We start from the raw sequence: 10402 nt of genomic DNA on the forward strand, positions 1-10402 counted from the left end.
AAGCTTCTACCCTGGAAGTCGTGGTGGTCTTTTAAGGTGCCGCTGGACTCAAACCTTGTCCGTTATAACAAGGGTCCCTCCTCAGGCCTCCTTCCAACACTGGAAAGGCACATCTTAAATCAGCGCTGGATTAAAAGGCACACAGACACAGCCCTCTGGACGCACGGCACACCCCCTCAGAGGGGAAGCAACAAAACAGGATTCCAGAAAACTACGGAAACCCACTGGCGTTCCATTTAAAAAAGACCACCTCGCCCAGTGGCCTCTACATCTTAAATCCCACCCCACTGCTATTAGCTGGTAATCCATCTTCCTCGCTCGCAGCCAGCTCCAAAGTCTCTTGCCAAGGCCGATCTGGTTAGTGCTCCCGTGTGTGCTATTTAAACAAAGCATAATCTTTACTCAGTCTGACTATATATGGAATTGCCTGCCGACTGAGAAAGACTGGATGCTGGATGGAAGGGGGGGGGGCGGGTGTGGAGAAGGGAGGGAGGGATGCGGAGGCCCGGGTTTTTTTACGTCTGTAACTAAAATAGGCTTTTGGTAGCAAAGGTTAAATATCCCGTGTGAGCCACCATTTCACGGGGAGGGACAGCGCTTTTAAACGGCACGGTTCCCTGCTGGAGATTAGCGCGAGAGGCATCTGGGTTCGACCGGTCGCCTCCGTCCCAGTCTGCGCTGGCATCATCCCCGGCTGCCTGACCAAGGTCAGGGATTTGCAAGCTAATTGTCCTGACGCTGTACACTCTGAGCAGGATCTCCAAAGTATTAATTTCAGTAAAGTCATGTTCTTCCAGAGCCAGGCAGGTCCTTTGAACTTGCTCGATGCAAGGGGAAAAGGAACAGATGCGTCCACCTGAGAGAGAGAGAGAGAGAGAGAGAGAGAGAGAGAGAGAGAGAGAGAGAGAGAGAGAGAGAATGTGAGTCTGCGACCTCAATAATCCCATCCAACCTCAATAATCCCATCCAACCTCAATAATCCCATCCAACCTCAATAATCCCAACCGAGCTCAGCTCCCTATCAATGAAAATATTTTTATTCTCTCAGACTGTCGATTCCGCTCTCCCCCTTCCCCAACTTCTTTAGTTCCTTTGTCCAAGTTCAATTCTTATCTGCCGCCTCCTTCTCTTTTGTTGCTGCCGGCTTTATGATAAAACTCGCAAATTTTTTCGATGCGTTCACGGACGGTTTTATTGATGGGTGGCTCAGGGACGTGTATATGAAGAGTGTGGGACAGGAGGCTTGTTTTAAATAAAAGTCTATGCTGCAATTTGACTTCCATGAATCAACTTTGCTGCAGTGAAAGGGGCAGCTCCACTTTAAAAGTAAATCTCTATGAGTATTTTAGCTGTAATGCCTGGTTTATACAAGGGGGGTGGGGGTGGAGAGAGAGACTGATCCAACACATGATTTACAAGATTTTTAAAAGCCACCTTTCTCATATACAGCATCATAAAAAACACAGACACACTAAAATACCCAAAACAAAAGCCTATCAGCACACTAAAGGGATAACTTCCCAAAGCAGAACTGTCTTTATCTGCGTCAAACATACCACTGAAACAGAGATTACAGACAGGGACATCTCTACTCCATTATTCCAAGACTGCAAATTTGGTACGGAACCTTGAGTGTGCAGAATGAGAATAGGAAACTTGGCCTTATCCATTCGTGTGCTTTGCTGCTGCACGTACTGTAAATATTTCATTTATTTTAAACATTTCTCTGCTGGTTTTCCACTCAAATAGGGCCCCCAATGCGGCGAACATCAAAACATTAAAATACCAAAACAGCATTTAAGACAATACATAAAATAGCTGCTGTAGATTTTCCGGGTTGTCTGGCCGTGCCCTTGGCATTGTGGGACCTGACGTTTCGCCAGTAGCTGTGACTGGCATCCTCAGAGGTATAACAAGGAAAGACGGAGCACTCTCTGTGTCAAGGTGAAAAGAAGAATGGAAGGCAGGTAATTTATATCTACTCAGGAAGGTGGGGGTAGGGGTAGTATCTGAGTAGATATAAATTACCTGCCTTCCATTCTTCTTTTCACCTTGACACAGAGAGTGCTCCGTCTTTCTGTGTTATACCTCAGAGGATGCCAGTCACAGCTACTGGCAAAACGTCAGGTCCTACAATGCCAAGACCATGGCCAGACAACCCAGAAAATCTGCAACAGCTAATGAACTCTGGCTGTGAAAGCCTTTGACAAAATACATAAAATAGTTTAAGGAAAACATACAAACATACATACACAACACCAAAACCAGGGAGGAGCACCAATAACAGTTACTGGAGGTATGCCAAACTAAAAAAAAAAAGTCTTCACCCACTAGTGGAAAACAACAATAAAGAGAGATAATGAATCTCCCTGGGGAGGAAGTGCCAAGGTTTTGGGGCCACGCCCAAGGAGACCCTTCCTCAGGCAGGCTGCCCCTCCAGTCTAGTCTAAGATGGCAGGGGCACCTGAAGCAGTGCCTCCAAAGATGATGGTGAGGAGACTGGATGTATACCCCATCCTTCACTACCTGAAGGAGTCTCAGAGCAGCTTACAATCCCTTCTCCTCCCCACAACAGACACCCTGTGAGGTAGGTGGGGCTGAGAGAGCTCTTTCCAGAACTGCCCTTGAGAGAACAGCTCTGAGAGAGCTTGTGACTGACCCAGGGTCACACCAGCAGCTGCATGTGGAGGAGTGGGGAATCAAACTCGATTCTCCCAGATTAGAGTCTGCGCTCCTAACCACAACACCAAAGTGGATGGGTAGGTGGTCCTTAAGGTATACCGGCCCCAAGCTGTACAGGGCTTTCAAGGTCAATCCCAGCACATTGAATTCAGCCCGGAAGCAAACTGGGAGCCAGTGTCGATGGAACGAGACAGATGTAGCTGGAACAAGAAATAGATGAGATGGTGGGTACCTCTGCTCTATCACTGACTGCTCCCAGTTAATACCCCACTTCTTAATTCCTTCATGTAGAAGTTGGTGGCCTCGTGAACAAGGTACTAACTTTCCCACAATGCTGTTCACTGTTTTTTTCTGAGCAAATCTAGCTCTTAATACTAGGCTTGTGCAAACAGCGTCTAATATTTTAGCAGTATACTTTGATGTCCACCTTTCTGCCTGTGCCAAGGGAAAACGTGTGAGTTTTCATCGCATAGAACACAGGAACCTTGCTTCTTCCAGCCAATTTCCCTCGGCTGTTCCCCCTCTAGTAACTCTCCCAATTTTTAGAACCAATTCTGAAACAAAAATTTCTGCACAGGGAAAAAAATTAAATGCACAGACCTTCCAACTTTGCACAGCTCTAGTGATTTTATCAGCATGGAAGCCAGCGTGGTGTAGGGATTAAAGTGCTGGACTAGGACCTGGGAAATCCAACTTTGAATCCAGAAGAAGGAAGAAGAGGAGGAGGAGGAAGAGAGAAGAGAAGAAGAGAAGAGATTGGATTTATACCCCGCCCTTCACTACCCGAAGGAGTCTCAGAGCGGCTTACAAACTCCTTTCCCTTCCCCTCCCCACAACAGACACCCTGTGAGGTGGGTGGGGCTGAGAGAGCTCTTGACAGAAACTGCTCCTTTTCAAGAACAGCTGTGCCAGAGCTTGTGACTGACCCAAGGTCACATCAGCAGGTGCAAGTGGAGGAGTGGGGAATCAAACCCGGTTCTCCCAGATTAGAGTCCGCGCACTTAACCACTACACTAAGGGGAGGTGGAGATTGGATACATACCCCACCCTTCACTACCTGAAGGATTCAGAGTAGCTTACTATCCCCTTCCCTTCCCCTCCCCACAACAGACACCCTGTGAGGTGGGTGGGGCTGAGAGAGCTCTTGACAGAAACTGCTCCTTTTCAAGAACAGCTGTGCCAGAGCTTGTGACTGACCCAAGGTCACATCAGCAGGTGCAAGTGGAGGAGTGGGGAATCAAACCCGGTTCTCCCAGATTAGAGTCCACACTCTTAACCACTACACCAAACTGGCTCTGCCCCGGAAGCTCGCTGGGTGACCTTGAGCCAGTCATACCCCCTCAGCCTATCCTACCTCACAGAATTGTTGTGATGACAAAACAGAGGACAAGAGAATGATGCAAGCTGCATTTGGTGCCCCCATTGCGGAGTACGGTAGGATATAAATAAACAAAACAAAATAAAATTTTATCAGACGGATGCCTCAAAGCTGACTCTTCTTCGTGTCTGGGGCTTTTTGTCTTAATTATCAAACCCAAACAAGAGCCCACAATCCTAAGAGAAGGAAGCACATTTTTACAAGAGATCTAAAAATACTGTTCCTTGGGCAATGAGGACCGAACGGAAACGTGGGACGGGGTCAACATGCCTCACGGACTGCAGAGATACTGTAGCTTCCACTGCTCTTTAGTTTTTATGCAGCTCACGATGTAAGGGCTTGTGGATCCTTCATCCTCACTCTGGCTCCACACGTGCAAACTGACTCAGGGCATTCACACGACCCGCCCAGCCAGCGTTAAGCCAGGATTGTGCATGATCTAGGCTTGGGGCTGTGCTCCGGTTGCCCTCTTCATGTATTTATTTATTTTATTTATACGGCAGAGAAGGAGGAGGAGACGAGAAGGAAGAGAAAATTGGATTGATATCCCACCCTTCCCTCAGAGCAACTTACAATCTCCTTTCCCTTCCCCTCCCCGCAACAGACACCCTGTGAGGTAGGTGGGGCTGAGAGAGCTCTCTCAGGGACTACTCCTGAGAGAATAGCTCTGAGAGAACTTGTGACTCACCCAACATCACACCAGCTGGCTGCATATGGAGACGTAGGTATTCAAACCCGGTTCTCCCAGATTAGAGTCCGCGCTCTCAGCCACTACACCAAACTGACTCTTTATGGAGTAACTTTATGGAGTACCCAAAGCTTCTACTGTTCTCTGTACAGACAGCTTTTCCTTCCTCTCTCATAATACGAGAATTGAGGGGGCCCCTGATGAAGTTGGTAGGCAGTGGATTCAGGACAGGCAAAAGGAAACACTGCTTTAAGTAAAGGTAAAGGTTCCCTTGCTCGAAAGCCAGTCGAGTCCGACTCTAGGGTTGCGGTGCTCCTCTCCGTTTCAAAGCCGAAGAGCCAGCGCTGTCCGAAGACGTTTCCGTGGTCATGTGGCCGGCATGACTAAACACCAAGGCGGAACGCTGTTACCTTCCCACCGAAGTGGTACCTATTTATCTACTTGCAATTTCTTTCTTTCGAACTGCTAGGTTGGCAGGAGCTGGAACTAGAGACGGGAGCTCACTCCGTCATGCCAGTGAATAATTGAATTGTGGAATTCACGGCCAGTGGACATGTGATGGCCACGAGCACAGATGGCTTTAAAAAGGGGTTACACGGATTAAAGGAAGACAGAGCATCAACTGATGAATAAACTGAAGCTGGTACCCACTGTTGGCCATGCTGAATACAGGGAGCCTCCATACCCAGACGCAACGAACCTCTGAATCCCAGAGCCAGGAGGCAACATCAAGGGAAGGCCTTGACCTCTATGCTCAGTTTCTGGCTCTCCAGGACAACTGTGTGAAACAGGATGCTGGACTAGATGGACCTCTAGTTTGACACCACAAGGCCCTTCTCTTCTTAGTGATCTTGGCCTGACTTGGTACGAAGCAGCTTCATATTTTGCCTGCAGAAGGTCCCAGGTTCAATACTCGCCATCTCCAGAAAGGTATTAAAGAGGTCTCTCCTGAGACCCTGGAAAGCTGCTGCCACTCAGACAACGTTGACCTAGATGGACTACAGGTCTGATCCAACACAAGGCACGTTGCCATCTTCATCACAGATTTAAATGGGTTTAATGATCATTCAGTTTCCCCAAAGAATCCTGGGGACTGTAGTTTGGAGGAAGGGGTTAGAGATCTCTTGCAGACGGCTTCCTCTGCTGTGTTCCCTGAGAAGCGTTATGCTCTGCCGAGAACAATCTACTAGTGATCCCCAGCCCTAAAGACATCCGACTGTCCTCGACCAGAGCCAGGGCTTTCTCGGCCCTGGCTCCAACCTGATGGGACTCTCTGCCAAATAACATCAGGGTCCTGCAGGACTTAATGCAATTCCACAGGGCCTGCAAGGCAGAGATGTTCTGCAAGGCTTTCAGTTGAGGGCAGCGACGGATAATACCGTGGCCGGCACCCTCCTCTCCTTCCCTGTCTCTGCCTCCTCCTTATCCCGCTCACGAGGCAGCAACACAGTCTGGAACTGGTTAAAGATCGATTCATTAACGCCAACTGGGGATTGGGTTTAAGAAGGTAACGATGTACTTATTATATCTTTTAATAATGTTTATGATGTATTTTATTTTATTGCCGTTCATCGCCCAGAGCCCTGTGTACTCAGGGACAGGGCGATCCATAAATCCAAATTATAAACAAATAAATTCTCAGCACCTTGCCAAAACTACAACCCCCAGGAGTCTTTTGGGCAGGGCAATTTAAATTGAAAGCGTGTAAAGTAACCACGAGCCAGTTTGGTGTAGTGGTTAAGTGTGCGGACCCTAATCTGGGAGAACCGGGTTTGATTCCCCACTCCTCCACTTGCACCTGCTGATGTGATCTTGGGTCAGTCACAAGCTCTGGCACAGCTGTCCTTGAAAAAGAGCAGTTTGTGTCAGAGTTGTCTCAGCCCCACCCACCTCACAGGGAGTCTGTTGTGGGGAGGGGAAGGGAGAGGAGTTTGTAAGCCGCTCTGAGACTCCGAGTGAAGGGCGGGGTATAAATCCAACCTCCTTTTCTTCTTCTAAATCTTTACCGTATACCGAAAAAACCTTGCTGGGGTTGCAGTTTGGCTGCAAGTGTCTGTGTCGGAGCTGCCTGCATTAAACACACGGAGAAAGAAAGACGGGGCAGTATTTATTTAAAAGGGATGGTATGTGTACACAGAACAATCTTCAGCCCGTAGATGGAGAGCTCTGTTCTTCCCTCCTTCGAGCCAAGACGGCTCATGTCCCCTGTGTGCATCAACTTGACAGGAGAGACAGGGAGAGGAAAATCCCCCGAAGGGGAACTGATTAGTCTAACAAAACCGTTCCACGGTGCAGACACCGAAAATCTTTCAGCCGATAAAGGTTAAACTCTCTCTGCTCCGCACTGTTGAAAAAAACGGCTCATGGCTTTTCAAAGAGCCACCCCGGCATCTTGTGGGGTGTCCCATCTCTCCGTTCGTGACACTGTCACTTTTCCTGCTGGGAACGGAGTGAAGGGTTCACATGGCCTCCAAAGAGACACGCAGCCAAATCAGATCAACGGATTTTTAAAAAGGAAAGGACACTGCCTGACTGCTAGAAATCCAGGGATCATGGGGTCACGCTCATGATGTAATGTCCCCCACAAGGAACACTGCCAGGCTCAAAAATGGGTATGAGGGGTGGAAGATGGGTATGGAGACGACAACTGTCATGGTGTTGGTTGCCTGGAGGGGACCAAAACTTTTTTGCTGATCTGATTCACATTTTTTTCCTTAAAAAACACGCCTCTCTCTCCAGTGTGTTGCTGAGGCTACAAAAGTCTCTTATGTAAGCCGTGCAACTGATAACGAGGCCACCTGCCCGCTGAAAGCAGGAAGCAACGGGGAGAAAAGAGAGGCCAGTTTCATGCCAAATTCCATTACGACAAACGATTTTTCTTTTTTTTTAAAAAAAAGGCTCTGCGACCAAGAAAAAAAGAGTGCCAAGGTTGAGAGCCGTCCCCGCAAGTTGGGCAGAACGCAGTGGCTGACTTCTGGAGTGTCATGTGGAAGGAGCCCTGACTTGGATGGCCCCCTCTTATCAGATCTCGGAAGAGGAGGAGGAGGAGAAGGAGGAGAAGAAGAGGAGGAGGAGACTGGATTTATACCCTGCCCTTCACTACCTAAAGGAGTCTCAGAGCGGCTTACAAACTCCTTTCCCTTCCCACAACAGACACCCTGTGAGGTAGGTGGGGCTGAGAGAGCTCTGACAGTTTGGTGCAGTGGTTAAGTGCGCGGACTCTAATCTGGGAGAACCGGGTTTGATTCCCCACTCCTCCACTTGAACCTGGCTGGATGACCTTGGGCAAGCCATAGTTCTGATAAGAGCTATTCTTGAAAAAGAGCAGTTTCTGTCAGAGCTCTCTCAGCCCCCCCTACCTCACAGGGTGTCTGCTGTGGGGAGGGGAAGGGAAAGGAGTTTGTCAGCTGCTCTGAGACTCCTTTGGGTAGTGAAGGGTGGGGTATAAATCCAATCTCTTCTCTTCTTCCTCTGCTCTTTTTCAAGAACAGCTGTGCCAGAACTACGGCTTGCCCAAGGTCATCCAGCAGGTTCAAGTGGAGAAGTGGGGAATCAAACCCGGTTCTCCCAGATTAGAGTCCGTGCACTTAACCATTACACCAAACTAAGCAGGGTCAGCCCTGGTTAGTCCATGGATGGGAGACTAGCAAGGAGATGCAGGGCTGCTATGCAGAGATCACGGGCCCTGCGGGATTTAATGCAATTTGCAGGGCCTGTAAAACTGAGCTGTTCCGCCAGGCCTTCGGTAGAGGCAGTGGATGTCTAGATACTCTGGCCTCCCTGCCTAGACTGCCCGGGTGAACTGCCCTTCCTAGAGATAGCCACAGCCTCTGCTGAGTGGGTCTTTATCTTTGTTAGCATACGCCCAGCCGCAGAGGTGCCCATGGATACTGGAAACTGATGTTTTCTGCCATTTGTTGCTGTTTCTAAGAATTTCAACTTTGTATGAATTTGTACTTGTATTTGGATTTAATACTATGTATGTATTTTAACTATTGTGACCCGCCCTGAGCCTGCTTGCATGGAGGATCCAAACAACAACAATAATAAAAATATCGGACCACTGGAACATACCAAGAATTCCAAGGATCTGCAGCCTCTGTAGACATGCTCAAAACAATAGTCACCAAACAATTAATTTCACGTCCGCTAATGATGTGGCTCAGAGGTTAAGACGCTGAGCTGCAGACTGGAAGGTCTGTAGTTTGGCAGTTCGAGACCCGAGTATGCCGAGTGACGGAGTGAGCTCCCGTCTCTGGCCCCAGCTCCTGCCAACCTAGCAGTTCGAAAGCAAGAAATTACAAGTAGATAAATAGGTACCGCTTCGGTGGGAAGGTAACAACATTCCATGCGCCTTGGCGTTTACTCATGCTGGCCACATGACCATGGAAAAGTCTTTGGACAGTGCTGGCTCTTCGGCTTGGAAACGGAGATGAGCACCGCCCCCTAGAGTCGGATTCAACTGGCTTTCAAGCAAGGGGAATCTTAGTTTTATGGGTTCATCAAGGTCAGATTATCTACTGAGGCAGGCAGCGGCTCTCCAGGGTCTCAGGCCGAGATCTTTCACATCACCTATTATTTACCTGATGCTTTCCACCGGAGGTGCCAGGGATTGAACTTGGGATCTACCAACTGAGCAACAGCGCCCTCCCCGTAGGGACCTAAGCTTTGACTCGGTACCCAGCAGTTCTGTATTCTCATTGTCGCAGACCTGAGGCTTGTCTGACATCACTTCCTCTCCCAAGAGCAGCCAACTGTCTTACACCAATAACAAATCCCTAACTATGTCAACGATTGCTTTACGATAGCTATTTGAGCATTACGTTGGCCACGTCCTCAATGCCCTGTTGGTCACCCATCAGATGACAACATCTGGATAAGCCACTGGAAGACATATTTAATTCTCCAGAAACGCCCTGTACATGCCAGAGGAAGGTCAGCCCTAATCGAAAGATTCCATGTTTCTTTCCATGGGAAGGTAACAGCGTTTCGTGCGCCTCGCCATTTAGTCATGCCAGCCACATGACCTCAGAAAATGTCTTCAGACAGTGCTGGCTCTTCGGCTTGGAAATGGAGATGAGCACTGCTCCCTGGAGTCGGATTCGACTGGCTTTTGAGCAAGGGAAACCTTTACCTTTACCAAATGCTGCTACAAGATGGTCTTCCAGGCCAGGGCCTTAGCTCAATCGGAAAATAAAAATCACAGTGGCCTTGCTTCTGATCAAGCACCTCTGAAACCAAAGATGTCTTTTTCTGCAATCATTTTTTTTAAAGGACATAAATCTGTCACTTGTAACCACTGTCCCCTCTAAGCTGAGTTAGTGTGAGCCAGCTCACAGTTCTTTAGCCTCCAGCTCACACATTTTTGTCTTTTCTCAGGAAGGGCTGGCTCCGGAGCAAACCAATTTATGCAGTAGCCAAATTGCTCACTCACAACTTTAATGCCAGTAGCTCACAAGGTAGAATTTTTGCTCACAAGACTCCACAGCTTAAAGGGAACATTGCTTGTAACCATTGCTCTGAGACACTGCATGAAGCCGCTGTTTAAAATCTGAACATCCGGGGAGAGAAAGAGAGAGAGAGATGCTCTGTACCGCTCAGCAGTCACCAGACTCACAGAACATCTGGATCAGAGATTTCTTCCCAGTTTCAAA

At 48.5% G+C, this 10402-nt stretch overlaps 1 protein-coding gene across 1 annotated transcript in view; it reads right to left on the bottom strand.

The window, feature by feature from the left end:
* Nucleotides 1-244: 244 nt before the first annotated feature.
* Nucleotides 245-10402, bottom strand: part of TRMT61A (tRNA methyltransferase 61A) — a 61994-nt gene continuing 51836 nt past the window's right edge. Inside the window, exon 4 of the mRNA XM_015417802.1 lies at nucleotides 245-856. Within this exon, the coding sequence (XP_015273288.1) occupies nucleotides 528-856 (329 nt within the window). The 3' untranslated portion in view covers nucleotides 245-527. The remainder of the gene's footprint in view (nucleotides 857-10402) is intronic.

The sequence above is a fragment of the Gekko japonicus genome, unplaced genomic scaffold (assembly GCF_001447785.1).
Source record: "Gekko japonicus isolate JY-2015 unplaced genomic scaffold, Gekko_japonicus_V1.1 scaffold270, whole genome shotgun sequence".
Lineage (NCBI taxonomy): Eukaryota > Metazoa > Chordata > Lepidosauria > Squamata > Gekkonidae > Gekko > Gekko japonicus.